This window comes from Sinohyriopsis cumingii, chromosome 1 (assembly GCF_028554795.1).
Source record: "Sinohyriopsis cumingii isolate HCF-2022 chromosome 1, ASM2855479v2, whole genome shotgun sequence".
In the NCBI taxonomy this organism is placed as follows: Eukaryota; Metazoa; Mollusca; class Bivalvia; order Unionida; family Unionidae; genus Sinohyriopsis; species Sinohyriopsis cumingii.
The window spans coordinates 167,193,104-167,213,516 of NC_142961.1; the positions used below are offsets into that span (position 1 = coordinate 167,193,104).

At 34.7% G+C, this 20,413-nt stretch overlaps 1 protein-coding gene across 2 annotated transcripts in view; it reads right to left on the bottom strand.

The window, feature by feature from the left end:
- The window catches only part of LOC149808332 (uncharacterized), a 33,699-nt gene extending 22,405 nt beyond the window's left edge, over positions 1 to 11,294 (bottom strand). For both annotated transcript variants that reach the window (XR_016424824.1, XM_089975883.1), the window contains exons 1-3: positions 10,908 to 11,294; positions 2,383 to 2,433; positions 824 to 1,020 (exon numbers count right to left, since the gene is read on the bottom strand). Coding sequence is in view for 1 of the 2 variants with exons in the window: in XM_089975883.1 (XP_089832009.1) it covers positions 824 to 1,020; positions 2,383 to 2,433; positions 10,908 to 11,177 (518 nt within the window). In the remaining variant the exon portion in view is untranslated. The remainder of the gene's footprint in view (positions 1 to 823; positions 1,021 to 2,382; positions 2,434 to 10,907) is intronic.
- Between the last annotated feature and the right edge of the window lie 9,119 nt (positions 11,295 to 20,413).

Genomic DNA, 20,413 nt, shown 5'->3' on the forward strand with positions numbered 1-20,413 from the left:
ATCTCAAAATCAATAAGTCTCTTCCTACTCAAAGTGCAAGCCATCCAAAAGCTTGGTAACTGTTGACTGTGGTCAACTCAAGTTATTGTGCAGAAATCATTATCCTTCCTTTAGTCACAATGACCTTAACCTTTGAACCCTAAAACTTACAGGTTTAATGCAAGCCATCAAGATAGTCCGGAACTCTTAACAGAGGAGAACTTGAGTTATTGTCCAGAAGCCATTTTTCTTCTTTCAGTCACAATGACCCTGATCTTTGACCTTTTAACTTCAAGCACAACCCATCCACAAAGGTTGCTAATAGCTAATGTACAGAAACAAAAGTGTTAACAGAAAGATGAATGACCTTATGGTGGGCATACATAAATGCGCATAAACTACTAGCATGCCACTACAGCAAAGGGATGCTACTACATCTGGTAACTAACCATCTTGTGCATCATTTAATCCATCCAATTTTCTCCCTATTTAGTTAGTCATTATTATGGAAAATACATAAATAACATGATTTTTTTAATTTAACATGTGATATTCTATCTTTAATTCAGTTTGAGTATTTAGTAATCCTTCATACAAGCTCAAGGAAATCTGGGCAAATTTCAGATAATTTTTCAATAAATTCAATGACTTTTCAAAGAAAAAACAAACTTTTTCTAAATTCAGGGAAGTTTCAGAAGAAAAATTCACTAATTTTATTAAGGTTTTATGAACCATGATCGTACATGATAAAAACAGTTATGCTACCATATAGTAACTTAAAGTAAGCGTGTACTTATGTTTTACAAAATCTGCAATGACACTGAAACAAAACATGGGCACTTACTTTGACAGGTGTTCTGGTCTTTGGATGCCTTTGAGAAATGGTGACTCCCAAATACTCTTTGGTGTATCTGTCACAGAGAACTCCCTAGGGGCTGGACTTTGTTTACTCTCTGTCTTGTCCTTCCCCTGGGTGTTATTAGATGTGGGCTTTCCAAGCTGGTCTGGCTCCAGGTCCAAAAGATTTAATTTTTCTTGGCTCTAAGAATAAATTAAACATGAACTTTTTTTAAACAGAACATTTCAGGAACCATTACTAGAATGCATATGTGAGGGGGTAGGGGCATGTGGGTGGGTGAGTCAGTGTGGTTTAACAGCACATCATCATAATCCTGACTAAAATGTACAAGTTCCAAAAATGTAAAGGTAGAAACAAATAAAGGAGGAGAAAAGGGTAAAATCCTTTAAGGTCAACACTTTTCTACATTAACCACTCTTTCCCCCATTAAAATGTGACATTTGGGCTCCATCAATGACAACCATGTTATATACCAAACAACTGTATAGAGATTAAAAGGAAATTCAATGAATAAACAAATATGTGTGTGGGTGTGTGATAACCAAATGCCAGTCAAATGTGTGCATTTATATTGTTATCTTATATACATTCATTTTTTTTAATGGTATATATTCATTTACTTCTGTCAAATAATAATTACAATAATGGCTCAATAGAGACATGGGTGATGTTGGGTGTTCCTGTTAGGAATACAATATCTGACATCAGTTGAATACAAAAGTGACTAATGAAAGTCAAAGATAAATATTAAAAACAGGTTCAAGTGATATCCAAATCAACTACAAAGGTTTCTATTCAATCTTTTAAACAAATCTGTATAACTTTGGTCACGGGTTCATGGTGTTAATGCCTTTTTATTATCTAGAACTGCATTATAACAATGCATATTTTAACAAAGGAGAGCTGTATTTTGTTCTCAAGAGCCTGGAAATGAAATGAAATAAATTAATTATGAATGATGCAAAATTCGACCAATTTAATGGCATCAAATACCACACCTGCATTATGAGAGGTAGTCATATACCAAGGGGTTTTATAATGAGAGGTAGTCATATACCAAGGGGTTTTATAATGAGGCACCACTGTAATAACAACAGAACAAAAACAACTATGATGACCAGCTACTGCAAAAGCCCATATTGTCAATTAAATCTTTTCCTCAAACAACTGCCCATCTTACCTGCCCCTGGACAGTGATGTGTTGTCCTGCTATAGCTGCAACTATAGTTTAAATGTCACTGTAACTGAAAGTTGTATACTGTGGACCTCTGACTCTCCCTCTCCAGACCCAATCATGGAACCTAAGGGGCAGGAGTCGGAAATAATAAACATGCATTAAAAGTCTATCATTTGAGTAAAATATCCACCAAGTTTGCCAAATGCGCAGTGAGTGGTTGAGGAGTTATAGACTGAACAGTGCACAGATCAGCAGACAAACTGATGGAGGCAGAAAAGTATCACCGTGGAGACAGAGATCTGAGACATCATGATGTCTTTTGATAAATCAAAATACCGTCCAACATCATCACATGTTTCCTACCCACCTTTGTTTTCCATGAAAACGGTGCTGAATGTTCATCTTGCCAAGTCCAACACTGAAACAGAAAAAAACTGTATGAATGGCCAATGGTTTATGTAAAATACACAAAATATGTTTCATTATTACATTGATTATTACATTTAATTATTACATTGATGTCAATAAAAAGAGTTGAGTCAAACTACAAGCAACAAAGATCCTGATTTACTGCAGCAAATGTGCCTACAGATTAGGGATATCTCCGAGTTCAGTTGACCTACGTCCTACATATGTAATATCTGTGAGTGCATGTGCTGTAAAATATAGTATATATCATGAAAAATTAAATGGTTCATTTCATTTATATAAAAGAAAATGAAAATCTTTTAAATTCTTATTTACTGAAATTCATTGTGTGTGTGTTTGTGTTGTTGTTGTTGATGTTGAAGGATTTAGTGCCATTTTTCAGCACAAGATAGGCTATATATAACAGCCAGTATAACTGGTGGAGGAAGAACCCTGGAAAACCCCGGTAAAAACCACTAACCCACGAGAAGAAACTGGCAAGCTTTCTCACGTATCCACATTAGCCGAGCCTGAGACTCGACCCCACACAGACAGGGGTGAGATGGCAATGATCCAGAATGGTGAGCACTTTAGACCACTCCGCATGTGTATCGTGTTTTGATTTTTTTAATTAAAAAACAACATGCATAATTTTAAATTAGACGTAAAATACAAAGACATCAGTAGCTATCAATTCAAGTGGTATGATATAGCCATATGGGACTTATGGATTCAGAATCAATTTAACATTAATTTATTTACAGATGAAGAACTGTAATGCATGGAGGAGATGGGGAAAGTGCTTTCCTTGTCCAGTGTATTAACAGTACGTTTGCTGTACTTTTATATATTTGTAACTGCATACATGATTTGTGCATGCTGAAAAGGAAATAATGAAAAAACAAACAGGCTCTTCAATGGCAAGTCCATCACACTGCTATAGCTGAACAACAGTTGGTAACAGGTATTTATTGTAACCAACCATTGAGTGTGTTAGTGTGTCTTGTTTATGTGATTATTTATAAATATATATTTTATATCAAAAACCTGAATACAAATTCTGCCTTTAGTCAAGAGCTTTTCATTACCATATCATTATTTAAAGTGCACTTCTGAACTTCATCAAAGAACCATTTGTTAAGTTGCTTTTCAAATATTTATAATTATTTGCAAATTTTAATAATTCATGTAAGTACCCATCAGTTGGTATTAAAAGGGACATATACAAAATAAATTATGTACCCCGGTTTTATTATTTATACATTTACCTGTGTTTGATCAAATATTTACCATACAGAAGACAAAATATCAGTGTCAGTTTTTGTGTCAGTACCTCTCTCTCTTGACCGTTTTCAAGTTAAGATAACACTCCCCTTTGTCAGTTTTGTGTCAGTACCTCTCTCTCTTGACCATTTTCAAGTTAAGATAACACTCCCCTTTGTCAGTTTTTGTGTCAGTACCTCTCTCTCTTGACCATTTTCAAGCTAAGATAACACTCCCCTTTGTCAGTTTTGTGTCAGTACCTCTCTCTCTTGACCATTTTCAAGTTAAGATAACACTCCCCTTTGTCAGTTTTGTGTCAGTACCTCTCTCTCTTGACCGTTTTCAAGTTAAGATAACACTCCCCTTTGTCAGTTTTTGTGTCAGTACCTCTCTCTCTTGACCATTTTCAAGTTAAGATAACACTCCCCTTTGTCAGTTTTGTGTCAGTACCTCTCTCTCTTGACCGTTTTCAAGTTAAGATAACACTCCCCTTTGTCAGTTTTGTGTCAGTACCTCTCTCTCTTGACCGTTTTCAAGTTAAGATAACACTCCCCTTTGTCAGTTTTGTGTCAGTACCTATCTTCCATGTCAGTTTATCATAGCAGTTTGTCTGAATAAAATATTAAAATAAATTTGCAGATTGTTTTGTTTTGTTAATATTCTTTTTATATTACTACACATTTTATATATACATTATACAGGGCTTGTGTGAAACAGACATTTGGCACACACCCAGATCATTAAAATATTTGCTAAGAAGAGAAGAAAAATGTTTTGTTTTTCATTTTAGCTCCCTTGCAAGTCTGATTTTTGCATCCATATTCATCTCTGATTTTTGCTGACCCTTTGAAAATAGCTCACTGTGCAAGCGCACAGTTCACACATTATCTTGTGCTGGCCCTGACATTATACCTACTTTACTGTTCATTACGATACATTACCCGTGATGATAGCTAATACATATCATCATGCTCCTTATTTAGATGTAGTATCATAAACTTGCAGTTCTCAAAAAAATTAATGAATCTCTCGTTGATGTCAGGAGTACAACACTTGTTTACACCGATCAACACTAAGTCATGAAGAAAGAAACATTTGTCAAAAATCCTATTGTTAATTAGTGGTAATTTGTCAAAAATCCTATTGTTAATTAGTGGTAACTTGAAACAAAGATATATACCATGAAAAAAAATCCATTTTGCCAATTACTCTTCCAAATATTAAGTCCTCATTGAAGTCCTAAGGAACTAATCTGATTGGGCAAATCAACTTCCTGGAATAATAGAGTGATGTGATAGGAACATAACTCAAATTGGATAAATGCATCCATAACACTGTTTAGCATACTGTACAACATTGCAAAGCTTCATGTGAAGCTGTCTTTACTGATTTTCTTTGTTATGCTAATTTTTGTATATTTACTAGAAAAACAGACCTCTACAATATATTCCAGATTAAAATTTGCATCCGCTACATTTTTTATATAAAATATCAAAGTATTCGGATTTCCTGTCGGATTTAAGCAATAACTTTAACAGTAAATTTTCAATTATCTTTTCAGAAAATCTTGGTATATAACTTAACATGACCTATATAATTCTCTATTTGTAGATAATGGTAAGAATGACCCAAACATTTTTTTAACAACCTTCTCCATTACCCTTTTGAATTTTGTTCCTGATTTTCTGCACTTCTAGAGAAATGACTTGTGAAAGATGCATATCTACACTACCAATTCATTTTTAATATAAAAAAACAGGTCAAAAGTTATATATAATATTTTTGATTATATGAAATCAATTTCATCAGAATACCATCATGTTTATTCCTAACTTGAATTTTTCAGCTTTTGAGACAAAATCTCTTAAGAACCAAAATTGTCACAAATAAAAAACACGCTTTAGGAATGCTAAAATTAAGTATCTTCGTCTCATTTTTCCAATAAATTTGTGCTGCTGATGTTCATCTAAAATAAACTTTTTTACTGGAGCATATGAACAACCATGTCATGGGCTGATATGATTTCCTTTAAACTGCATCAACTTAAGTTACATAATACACTATGACCTTTCTAAACCTTTCCAACAAGGTTACTTCTGGTAAAAAGCATGAGGGAATATATCATTTTTTATTTGATATGCATCATATGCTAAAAAAATAACGCATGTTTCAAAATATGTGAGATGTATCAACATGAAATAACAGGTGAAAGCAATTGCTTAATTATGTCATAACAGAGGACTCTGTGATATTTCCTTTTAGAGGGCCTCATGATTCATCCAAAACCACCCAAAACCTGCCCAAAACCACCCCTAACTGCCCAAATCCACCACTAACATTACGTAAATCAAATGAAACATACCCAAAACCACAAGAAAACATTGGAAAGAGTTCTGGGGGCACTCACCAGTTATTATGTACTTTTGAGAGAGTGACGTATGTATGGTGAAGTTGTTTGCATTTAAAATATGCATAATGCATGCATACCTCTATGCTACATTAATGTAATGTGGATGATATTTCTTTGGATATTGTACTTTTGGAAACTGTACATGATCTAAGCATACTGCTAACTAAAATGACTGCTCTCTTGTGCTAAAAAATCTGCCCGAATTAGTCTAAAGTATACTATCCATAGCAGCTATTAAAGTAGGGTAAATGAATTTGCTAGACTAGACAGTACCAGCTTCTGAAAGTGCAATGAATGAATTACCAAATATATCAAATGTAAAAAAAAGTTATCAGCTCTTTTTTATACAATTTACCTCTGAAGTCCAGAAAGTGAAAATGACCAAGTGGAGCAAGCACTTTTTTGAAAGGTACACATCTGGACTAAGGCCAAGCTGTATACTCTATAACCCATATTACATCCATCAATCATACACCAAAATAAAGGAAATTAAAGGTTCTTTGAACAATGCCTAATATATACAAGGTCTTTTTAAAAAAAAGTCAGTATAACCAGTGAGGAAAGCCAGGGAAATTCTTTTTCTTTAAAATTCTAACCCTATGCAAAATACGAAACTGTAGAGCACCACCACTATCTGGTTGAAACAGACGACAAATTATGCCACACTTAGTATTTAAATTGGATGAAAATGACAAAAGGGAGACAAATGTTACTGGATTCATCCCCATTGCTGGTTATCAAGTCTAAGGCAGACTCAGTCAGTACATTCCAAATATAAACGGCCTCATTGTGAAGTAAATAATGGACCATCAGTGTGCCGTACATATCAACGAGGATGACAACAATAACATATGCATAATATTATAAATATGTTTACATGTATTTGTTATTGTCTTTATTAATATTTTGTTGTTGCTAACGGCTACAGGAATATATTCTATTTCTTCTGGACATTTTAAATAAAAATAAAATTTTGAAATCATGTAAAGGTACTGATTCTTTATTTTTAAATTGATGTGAAACTGATTCATTATTTTCTTTATACTTACGTCACTCCATTTAAGAACAGTACTGTCATTGCTTAAATTTTAATGCTAATGAGAAAGCAGTCTTCTGTACATGTGATTCATTTGTGCGAGGCAGATGGGAAGATCTATAAATACATACATATAAATGTAAGGCAAAACATTGTCTTCAAAACACAAACTTTTTTAGTATGAACCAAACTAATTGAGTACATGTTGTAACAAAGCAGTGGTCCATGGAAGTTACAGATGGCGGCACAAATCAGTGAGTAGATAAAAATAGGGTGTTCTACAATGAATGAGAATGGTGATATTATTTTGTGTGTATGTGTGATTAGGATTTTTAATGTTGCTTTAACAATTTTTCAGTCATGTCTGCAGTGTGGCAGTTTATAGTGGTGTCCAGCACTGGGGCATCATGCCGCAGACATGTAGCATGATGTTCCACCCAGTCACATTATACTGACATCAGGCCAACCAGTCCTAACACTAACCTCTTAATGCTGAGCGCCAAGCGAGGCAGCTGTTAGTACCATTCTTGTAAGTCTTTGGTATGATTCAGCCGGGGATTGAACCCACAACCTCTCGCTTCCGAGACGGATGCTCTAATCTCTAGGCCACCAGAGTGGTGATATTATTTGTAATTTCTATCATATAAGGCAAACAATTCATATACAGCAAACTAGAAGCAGATAGGGTGAACAGACCTTTTGCTAGAACAGCATTTTTGAAAAAATAAAGCTTGCTACGAAAATGACAAATTTAAGAGTAATAACGTCAAACCGAAGTCTCTAACTTACCAAGAGTTTCTCTAATTGGGTTAGTTTATTTTGTTACTTTGTTTTTGTCATTCGTCTTTTTTAAAAAGTATGTGCATTTTCGTTTACCCGCTGGACGTTTTATTGAGGTCGCACCCTCTCTGCTGCTATAATTAGATCAGTCTTTTAACCGAAGATTTTATCAAGAACTATATGATATCGTATTCTGGGATCATCTAAATTTATTGTTATAAATCCATGCGGGTAATTAAATCATCACTGATAAATTAATGGCACCAGCTATTGAGTCTAAAACAGCTAGATTAGCTCAAGAGTGACTAGAAACAATAAAGAAACTTCTTCCTGTTCGTGATTCTGTCAAACAAAAACTAAAAGAACGACAAGAATCTCAAGTTGAATTTGTAGAAGGACAGAACAGCTATTTAAACCTGTTATGAAAATAACTGAAAGAATTGCTTCTGCGATAGAGATCAGATTATGAATTATGCACTTTCTTGTACTGAATTTGATCAACTTAAAAAAATACTAATTCTTCAGATTGATGGGTATAAAAATCTCATACGATAATAAAAAATAGTGACAAAGTCCAGATTTTTTCAATATTGATTCTCTTAGTCACAATCACTACAAGTGATGTTGTTACTACAGTCACTGACAGCACTTTCATTTTCATGATCTGGCATAATCTTTCTTAACTGTCCAACATGTGTGTTTATAATCTTTTTCCTTTCGTACTTGTGAGACAACTCTGATCTAATTTTTTCAAGCTCTACATCACCTTCAAATCATGAATGAGTGAACCATATTGATTCATTATAATTGTAATTTTACTTGTAGAATATTATATCATTTATAGGCTGCAAGATCAAGAAACCTAGAAAAATTAACCGCTGCTTTTGATTGCTTTATAAGCCCTGGCTATCTGTTCCTATGAAGCAACATACAGACTTCCCAAGTGTTTATTCCATCGCTGCATATATCATGGCCAACTACGTCAATGACGTATATGGTAATCCCATAAAAACCACAGTTGATGGGAATTGCCTGTATAATGCTATTTCTATACTACTCTTTGGCAATGAAGCCATTGCAATTCAACTGAGATATCTAACATGTATACAGTAGGTGAAAAACAAGTGTATATATATGAAAAGCCCAATTAGCAATGAATTATGCTTGGTATCCAGCGACTACGATAAAGCATGTTTCAATGCTGGTATAAGTGGAGCTTTTTCCAACGCTTGGCATTTACTAGCCCTTAGTGATGTCATCATGCGCCCAATAAGAAGCATATACCCAAATGTTAATGGTGATAAAGATGGTGCCCAGATGTACCTCAAACAAAATCTTTTATCCAAGTAATCTGCTCAACAGCGCTTCACCATTGACCGTGACTGTGGCATTCAATAGGAAAAATGCCACAACTAACTGTGTATTACAACATCAACCACTTTGCAGCAGTCACTGACGTTATAAAACGTGGTATAAATAAGAAGCTAATGGAGATAATGGTGACAGAGATGATGGTGTCAAAGAATATGATCATAAATACATAGATACAATAGACAGTGATATTTCTAGCCATAATGGTCTTATGGAGAACGAGAATGGTACAGATCATTATGAAAATGAAGTTTTTAATTGCGAATACAGCGAATGCTGCATGAAGCAATTGAAGCAAAATGACAGATTTTTAAGCAATAAAGACATTTTGTCAATTCTCACTAACACCAACAATTGCCCAACTGATATACCACCAGGACCTAAAAATAATGTTTATGTTGTAATAGACATAACTGACTGCATCTGGATTATACAAAAACAATTTAATATGTATGAAACAAGTACAAATTAAGAATATTACATATATTCCAACTGAATCACAACCTGAAGAGGTACCTCCTTTCCACAGATATTACACAAAGCTTAAAGGAGATGAAAAGTTTAAAAAAACGAGTAACAACTATAATTAAGGCACCCAGTCATATCAATTTTATCCAAAAACATGCTGTGGTAGAATACTGTGGGGAACGATCTTTAAAAATTAACCAGCCACATGGAAACAGTAAGCATAATGAGTCCTATCTACGAACAAATCCAAACATTCTAAGAGAAGCTGTAAATGGTATAGGGGAGACAAAGGCTTCAGATAGATATTTACAGATGAATAAGGAAGATAGCTTTACTGCGCCAAAATCTTTGAGGCAAATTCAAGGCAAAATTTAAAGAGAAAAGAAAATTAAAACATCTGATCCAGGAAATAAAAATCTAGCCGATGATTTATTAGAAATTTTAGGTGAACTTCACACAAATGACTATGTCCAGGAAGTGATTCTGTCTACAACAAAAAAGCCCAGTCATTGAAATGGATACTACAGAACAAATTTTAGACTTGATCAAAAATTGTTCAGGACAGGATAAAAGTATCATTGGAATAGACAGAACTTTTAACTTCGGTAAGGTTTTTGTAACTGCAATGTCATAAAAAAATAGAAGCGTTGTAAACAGGAAAACTGATCAATACCCTATTTTCTTAGGTCCACTATGTCTTCATTGGGAGTGAGATGAAAACACATATTACAAATTCTTTTCGCTCTAAGATCCAATTTTTGTAATGCAGAATATTTATATTGCACTAAGCATATTAAAAACAACATTCTGCACTCTTTGCATAAACATGGATGTGACGTTCTTGTCACAAAATCAATACCTCCTATGCTCTTCAGTGAAGACAGTAGCCTAATATTCAGTCAAGATGACACTGAGTTTGAGAAACGAGAAGACGATCTGGCAATGTATTTAAAACAATATCCCAATTTCTCACAGTACTTCAAAAAGTTCATATGTCAAAAAATTAAAATGTTGTGTATAAACAACAACAACAAAAAAAACAACACAAAAACCGAGTCATGTTTGTAGTTGATTTGGGCAGGTTTTGGGTGGATTTTGGTGGTTTGGGGTGAATCGTGCGGCCGCCTTTTAGAGACTCTCCCATTACAGTACTTACGTCCGATTCAAAATTCACAATAATTTTCTCTCCTGGCTCGATTTTTAGCCTTGGAAACGAGGGGGGATACGAATCCTTCTTTTCAACGACGGCATATTTTTGTCTGACTGTCACATCTACAAAATAATCGTCAAAAATGCTCTCTTTCTCAGCCAACGTGAACTTCTCCCATTCTTCGCCAATGATCTCTATCAAGTCACTTTCATCTTTCAGGATTTTCTTGGCAAGCGGGTTGATAGACGAAAAATAGGAGAGAGCCACTTTTTCCATTTCTGTTTTAGGATTATACGTATGAAAATGTTAAAGTGTCTATTTGTTGCACTTCACAATATCTTCGAGGCACCTTTTCATTTCCATCCATCTGTCAGAAACTTATGACCTCCTGACCCCAATATTACTCATATGGAAGCGGTATAATATTGCACAAATTTCAAAACACGTACCGGAATAAACGTGTATTGAAATTTGCTTAATATAATTTCTATAGAAAGGTTCTCTATTTAAGAATGCAAGATGCACTCTAAACAATGAATCTAAAATAATGCATTCTTCCCTTTATTGCTACAGGCCTACAATATGTTATATGCATTTATGTTATGAACAGACAAGACAATATTAAAAGCAAATGGGTTTCGTTTACTATGCGTTAAGGTAAAGAAAATTTTAATAAAGTCGCGACATTTTATTTAAATAAAAAGCCGACATTTTGTAGAATAAATTTCCCGAAAAAAATCGTCATTTCGACTAAGGTCACAGAGTTTATATCTCGAAATTTCAATAAACATTTCCACGACAAAAACTCAATTTTTTTATAGCAATCTCAAAATTACAAGTTCGTATTACATTTGCTGTATTTAATTCACCTGGACTTTTTCACCCACAAAAGCTAAGTACTGTCTGACTCAGTCATATTTGTGGAATATTTAAGGGGTGGAACTGAAAAATGCGCCATTTCTTTGATGGACATATTAAAATAAAGATTTACAGTCAAAATGTACCCATAAACGCCAAGTCAAAACAAACTCATACAGTCCAAACGTTACCATGCCAAAATTTAACAGATGTATGCGATTTATTACAAAAGAATTGTAATATCTTTTACGGTTCACGCGCCAAATTAACAAAAATTATATATTATCACATGCATAAAGCAAACCATTATAAAAAAGTGTGTACATGTTCGTGATTCTCTTAGACAAAAACTTCAAGAACGTCAAGAATCACAAGTAGAATTTGCAGAGGGTACAGAACAATTATTTAAGCCTAGTACAAAGAGATTTCTGAAAAAAAAAAAACTGCTGAGCAAACTGCAAAGATAGCAAAAAGTGCTAAACAAAAAAAGAGATATTTTGAAAGATCTTCCAGCTGGAATAGCTGCTGCTCAACCTCCCCCATGGAGGAAGAAATACTTGAAGGTATTGGCAAAGTTCGTACTGAAATAGCCATGTAAAAAAAGATCTTGCACCTAAGCCTGAAGTAATGAAAGAAAATGTTGAAGTAAATAAAAAATGTAAAAAAGGTGTTATTGAAGAACTTTAAAAAAAACTGAAGAGGAAGATTTTCTCGTGTTGCATTTGATAGTTATTCTCGAAGGTCTGAAATTTTAAAACCTAAGTTTTCTAACATAAATACTGATAGTTATTTTAAACGGTTATATGGTGTGTATTATAACAAACCCCACGCTAAAAGTAATGATAAAATATATAATATAATACATTAACGACATAAATAAATTTTATTTTGGAGTCACAACTTCAACAACAACTACAATCTCCCCAGGAAGAACTTTTCCATCAACTTCCTTGTCCGCAGCAACAAATAGAACGACAAAAACAACTACAACCTCCTCAACAACAATTGCCAAAACTAATTGATGTTAGGAATAAAGTTAAGTCTAAAGGTATTAGCCTTATCATAAATTTGCCACGTGAAAAGGTAGTAGATGCACGTGGAAATCGTCAACTAGAAAAATATGTAATATCTGAATATCTTCTTCATTGGAATAATGATGATGAGATTGGATTAAAGAAGTATATTTCATACATAGTAATAGACCTGCAGAAGACCCGTATTTTCGTGATTTTAAACATGATGTAGAACTAAAAAAGAGACAAGAAGAAGACGAATTTCGTGACTTATATAGCAAAGGCGCTACTGGAAGTGGGGTTTTTTTTACTCAAGGAAGTGGTCTTATTGCTTGTCCTGACAGTGTTCTTTCTGACGTGGATAGATTAGAAGTTCTGATTGGAGGAAAACGTGGTGGAAATAATTCGCCTGAAATCATTAATGAAATATCTGATATTTGTCGAAGATTATTTACTGGCGGTATTTTGGATATCAATGTTTATCGTCTCTCATCGATGAATTTGCTGATGATTATCACAGCGACTAAAAAAAAAACAACTAATTATTCAGTATGTAATTTAAAAAATATGATTATACGCAATGCACAACGTGGACCTGTAATGGTTAGGTTAGTAAACTCACTATAGCCAACTTACAAAGCGATTTACGGAGATGGACTCGGTGATACTGTTATGGGTTTATTCAAAAGGATGGCTGCAAAAGCAATACCATTTGTAAAACAATTAGGGATGAAGGCTATTGATGATGTTCGTGATAAAGGTATTAATGCTATTGGTAATCTTGTCGGTAAAGCATTTTCATTGGTCAAAGAAAGAATATCTCGATTAGTACGAAAAGAACCACAACCAGTGAAATTACCTAGCACCGAAGTTATGCCTGCAAATGTCAGTAAAATAATAAATCAAGCCGCAAATCAAAAACTATCAGAGTTGTCTGGTGAAGCAGAAAGAAATATAACGGCAAATTTAATAGCAGGAAGCGGTCTTCGCGTTAGACGATAACAATTATAATAAAATGTTTAAACGTGTATCCGATCCAGCGTTCGATATAGACGCACCAGTTCTCAAAGATGAATCGATACGTGATTATTAATTCTATTGTTATGACGCACGAGAACCAAATCAACAGGGGGAGAATCGAATTACAAGTTCAGGATACAAGCAGATATTTCTTACCCGTTAAAGCATTTATTGAAGCAGAAGGTGAAATTAATAAAGCAAATAATACTGAATTTGCGAATGGTTTTAGAATCGGTTTTGTTAATAACGGTATTTTGGAGTTGTTTGACAGTACTACGTATATGATTGACGGAAGAAATATTGAAACGATCAAAAAAGACGTTGATGTTGCAACAACGATATTATAATGGTCTAGCAAGATCTTCAGATGATTATACAAGATCAGCTGGTCCATCAATGATGTTTTCAAAGGACATTAATGACCATCCTGACCAAAGACCTTATCTTTTGGTACAATTAGAACAAAATACTGCGCCTAATCCACAACCACCTGGAGCGGTAAACCGACCCGCCGCAGCATTTATGATGTTACAGTCTGTCAATCCAGATCATGATCAAGGATTTGCAAAGGGCTTATCAGTATTAGTTGGTAATCGTAGAAGATTTTCATGTGAAATTCCATTATCCCACATCTTTGGATTCTGTAGAAATGTTAGAAAAGTAATTTTCGGAGCAAAACATACAGTTGTACTTTGTAAGAAAGGCTACTGACGATGATGCAATCTGGCGCGCTGCTGGTGATGTTGGTAAAGTAATAATGACAAAACTGTCGTTGTGGATGCCAGTAATGACTCCAACAATTGCTGAAGAACAAAAATTAATTTCTTTTATGGACCAAGGTGGTAAATCGTTGTTGTCATGGTTGACGATGACCACAGATAGTGTTCAAAGTAACACTAATGGTTTATTTACATGGCATATAGCATGACAGCAAGGTGTTTCTGTACCACGACATATATTTATTGTTTTACAAAATACTGCACGACTAAACTCACAAGAACAAAATCCAATGGTATTTGACAAACTTGAAGTTAGTGAAGTTTCTTTAAGAATAAACGGACATCAAGAACCAGCTGATAATATATTGTTAGATTATACCACAAATCATATAGCACGTGCATATCATCGTTTGATGACATTTATGGGACGTGTTCAAAATATAGATACTGGTTTACAAATATCACAGATTTTTGAACTCTGTATCAAATCTATTACTTTTCGCTGGAGCATCTTGATTTAAGCACGACAAACTATCGTTGATATACACTTCCGAGCTCGCGTAAATAAAGGAGTTATTCCAGAGTATAGAGCAATTACAGTTATTCTTTCAGATAAAGCAATGTTGCTTGAAGGTGCTGGTGGAAGAATGCGAGTTATAGAAACACCAGTAGAAAACATGTAATTAATTCACTTATCAATTATAATAATGTCGTACAGTCACGCTAATGTCACTCTGACTTCCGGTCAGGTGAAAAAGTTACAATCAAAACTTGCAAGTAAATGCGGAATAAAAATATCACTAAAAAATGATAAAATTTCTAGTGGTGGTCCAAACAAATTATCATTAAGGTGGCGCTCACCAGATAATATGTATTTTTGAGAGAGTGACGTATGTAAGGTGAACTAGTTCGCGTTTAAAACATGCACAGTGGAGAGAACGTTTGCATACCTCTATGCAACACTAATGTAATGTGGATGATATTTCTTTTGGATATTGTACTTTTGGAAATTTTACATGATTTAAGCACACTGCTAACTAAAATGACTGCTCCCTTGTGTTAAAAAATCAGTCTGAATTAGTCTAAAGTACACTATACATAGGAGCTATTAAAATAGGGAAAATGAATTTTGCCAGACTAGACAATACCAGCTTCTGAAAGTGCAATGAATGAATTACCAAATATATACAATGTAAAAAAAGTTATCGGCTCTTTTTTATACAATTGACCTCTGAAGTTCAGTAAGTGAAAATGACCAAGTAGAGCTAGCACTGTTTTGAAAGATGCACATTTGAAGTAAGGCCAAGCTGTATACTCTATAACCCATAGTACACCCATCAATCATACACCAAAATAAAGGGAATTAAAGGTTCTTTGCATTATACCTAAGATATACAAGGTCTTTTTTAAATAGCTAGTATAACCAGTGAGGAAAGCCGGGGACATTCTTTTTCTTTAAATTCCTAACCTATGCAAAATGCGAAACTGTATAGCGCCACCTAACCAAGACTCAACTTAAACATTTTAATAGGGCCTTAGAATCGAAAACCGGAGTTCAACTTCATCTTTCTCCGAGCGCTATGAAAGACTAAATTAAAACAGGTGATATATTTCCACTTCTTGCAGCTATACCAGGATTTTTAGCCGCTGCAGCCCCAGTCATCGCGAAAACAGCTGCCCTCGGTATTTTATGCGGTAGTGCCGGAAAGGTTGGTAGTATGCTTGTTGATAAATTAACAGGAAAAGGATATAAAAAAGGGAAGGGGTCTAAGATTACCGGGAACCCATTATCGGTATGGAAAAGGTCTGAGACTTCCAGGAACACTTCGCTTATTCTGCCTATGTCAAATTTTGATTTTCTTGATGCTGCTAAAAAATTAAATATAAAAATTTCAGAGTTTTTTTTTTCTTGCATGACCAATTACCAAAACAACCAAACAATATTGAGACGGGAATTATAAATCTTGATAACAATTCAGGGCTTGGTACTCACTGGGTTGCATACGCATTTGACCCACGTGGCTCCATTTATTTCGATTCATACGGGCTTCCTGCGCCAATAGAATTTTTTAAATACGCCAGAAACATTCCAGTCTGGTATTCAACATTACCAACACAAACACTAACTGATCCACCGATATGTGGTCGTGAAGTAATTAATGTACTTGACGCTATATCAAAATCTTCCAATGCACCTCATGAAATCGTGCATAATTATACAAGTAACTGCGTCGTTTTAAACAGATCTTAAAGTATAATAGTTGATATTTACGGAAGATCTTCTCTTAGTGGTACCACTAAGGGCAATAAGAAAAAAGGATGACATTGATTTGTCATATTACGCGACTAAAGATGAACTCGCTGATATTATGAACCTCTCTGGAGTTGACCGATGTGAAGTTGTTATTTTGCAGGATAAATACGGTGTTTTAAAGACGAGCAACATCAAATGGAATGATATTGTTCGTAGAGTTCTCGGTGCCACAACGGATAACATTCCAGTATTTACTGACGGTGGTACACTCAGAGACTCAAATATATCATTCGCAGCTATTAGAAATGAAATTGCAAAAAGCATTGCTAATCGTTTGCATAACGCCGTTGATACAATGACAGGCGAACTCAGCATGAACGGAAATAAGACAGCTGTTTTAAGAGATCCAACATCTGATGAAGATGCTGCAACAAGAAAATTATATGTAGACACAGTAGATACTAAATTATCCACGCTACGAGCTGAGTATGATGCTCACGTAAATATGTTTTTAAATACTCGTAGAAATTTTCAAAAACTCAGTAAAATCGCAGATTTCTTTGGCACCCCGTTGACTGTTGACGTGAAACTCGTTGATATTAACACAAAACTCCGCGATATTAAAACGGCTATATCAGATATTGAAACAATTAGAAAAAAAGAACTAGAAGATGTTAAAGTGGAATTCCTGATATCGTTATAAAATATTGATCTGATTAAAATCCCCCACGGGCAGATTACCAACAGAGTATACACTGTGTCATCAGGATTCTCAACATGGTCACAGCAAAATAAAACTCTCGAACATACTGCAGAAGTCACTGGTGTGTATAGACGGTTTGTGTTCAGCGCTGCAAAATGTGAGATATTTACTACGTATCCCTGGCAGAATTCAGCCGATAAGTTTTCTGGAACCGTGTATATCATATTAAAAAAGGGAGACAAAGAAACATTTGATAAGCATATGATAACAATTTAACCGCAACGTCTTAATGATGGTGTCTGGAATTTGTGGCCGAAACACCTCAGTTGATTACTAAGTAAAATATAATGAATACTTCAATCGACGTTCAAAAATTCAGGTATAATCGAGCACGTGAATGGCCAAAAAAAAAATAATAAAAGATACCGTTGAACAGTATACAGTAAAAATAAAGAAATATCGCAGACGTGTAGTTATTGTTGATAAAATTGTTTATTCAGCGTCTGCTGTTATTGTTGGAACCGGCGTATTATTATCAGCAATAACACCATCACTTGTAATGGCACCAGTAGTTGTGACAATTTGTGTTTCAGCTGCGACAACGATTGCCGGTATTCTTAATATCATTGCCAAAAAAATATGTACGTGCATGAATGCAAAATTGCATGATTATATATAATACAATTACAGCAACGCTAGCATACTCCAAATTATCCTCATTATTATCAACGAGCCTTAGTGATGGAAAAATATCAGATTTTGAGTTAATGGAGATGATCAAAATCTACGAAGAAGCAATGACAGTTATTGATTTAGAAAATCAGGATTTAAATAACAATGTCAACTCCACTGACATCGCCAAGCGAGCTACTACAACAGATTGTAAATAATACGACTCCGTCAAAACCAACAATGATAACGGTAAGTTCAACTAATTCAGAATTTAGTAATAACTTTCCAACTGCAATTTCAGTAAAAGAAATCGCACTAGCACAATTACGAGTATATTACAGTTGGCCAAATATCAGATCAAAACCATTTGGTGGATTACAGGGAATAATTCGCTTGTATTTGCAAATAGAGATAAATATGATGGAACACCAGACTGGAATGTTGTTTCTATTCCTACTGGAAATTATCAAATCGAACAAATCAATGATAAATTTCAAAACAGACTAAAAGCTGCAACCGGAAGAGAAGCAAAAATAGATATTTCAGTTCACGAACCAACTTTATCATCCGCGATAGAGATAAATTCTCCAGATTACGTTGTAGATATTTATCAATCATCAATCAGATCTGTTTTAGGATGGCCTGAAATTCCACCAGAGTATCAAGGACCACCAGAACCAAAATGAGATTTTTATCACAGATGATAAAATACAGTCGACTCCACTTAACTGCACGTCGGTTAACTGCACACTCCGGATAACTGCACGTAGTCATGCCGGTCCCGTTTTTTCCCAATGCTTTTCAATGGGAACAAACTTCGGATAACTGCACTTCGCTTAAATGCACACTCCGGATAATAGCACGATAAATGTTCTGCCCGTGGCACATTATTCATTACAATTTTACTCCGGTTAACTGCACAATGTATAGTCAGGATCATTTATTGTCAGTCCACTGCTGGAGCTCTTCAAATAAGCCGACAATTACGCCGGTAAATGCAACTTTGTAAATGATTGACATGTAAAGAACGCCATAGGTGGTAGATACATGTATATTCCCGCCCACCAGGGAACAATAGCGTGGGAACAATCATATGTTGCAATAGATGACGGTCTTCAGACAGAAGGTGAAATCGACGACTCAGTAGAAAATGACGAAAGAAGTGATGACGACGACGCAGTAGATGACCAGGTTTCATCTAAAGTCGCTATTCAGTCACTCCTGAATTTACGCAGATTCATGGAACAGAGAGAATGTGAGCTGTTTGAACCGTTTTACAAACAGAGTCGTCAATTCACCAACTTATTAGTAAAACTTGTGTGCAGACATCAATTGCCGATTTCTTTCAGAAATTGTCAATTTCATTGTGTTTGATTTAACAATATGACGTTAGTGTTGTTCATTGTAGACTCTTGTTTCATTTCAGTAAACGTTGAAAGAGTGGATTCTAATCATCTTTATACGTTATTCTTCACTTATATTCAAGCCGTGCTGATTTAAAGCTGTACTGTACCGTACTTCGGTTAACTGCACACTCCATTTAACTGCACAGTCTCGTGACGGGCCCGAGGCTGTGCAGTTAACCGGAGTCGACTGTATTTATAAAACCTACAGAATATAGAAAAAGGGATCACTGGCATGATATAAGTAGTAGATCTAAGTGATTCTCCTGGTGTGCGCAGATTTACTATATCCGATGGTACAAAACCTGCTGTATTACTCACAAAAATATCTATAAGAGACATTGGAAGTCATATTCCATATATTAATGAACAAGTTATCAAAGTATTTCCTGACGATATTAAACCTGAATACACCCGCCTATTTAGTAATCTACAAAATTTGTTTTCCAGTATCATACAATACTATAGTAACGATATAAAACAACAGATCATTGAAACAATACAAATTTAAATCAGGTTATATCCGATCTTGAATTTGCCAACTGGGTTATAATTGAGAAAGTATTATCAAACGAATTGGCATTATCATATAGAAATGGAAATGTATTAACTGAATACAGACTACAAAAATTATTTCTCGATCATTATAAAATAACTGAGGCAGAACTACCAACGTTTGTAATACCAGAATTTAGAACTGACGAACTAAAAAAATCACTCAACAATCTTATCAACGAAAACTTTCCCAAAGTACTTGAGTCATGGAGAAAAATAGCCCCTCCTCCAACTATTCTTAAACACAATAATAATCCGTACCGTGAAGGTCGTCATATTTCACCAGGAACCGTTAATATAATCTCCACGACTGCC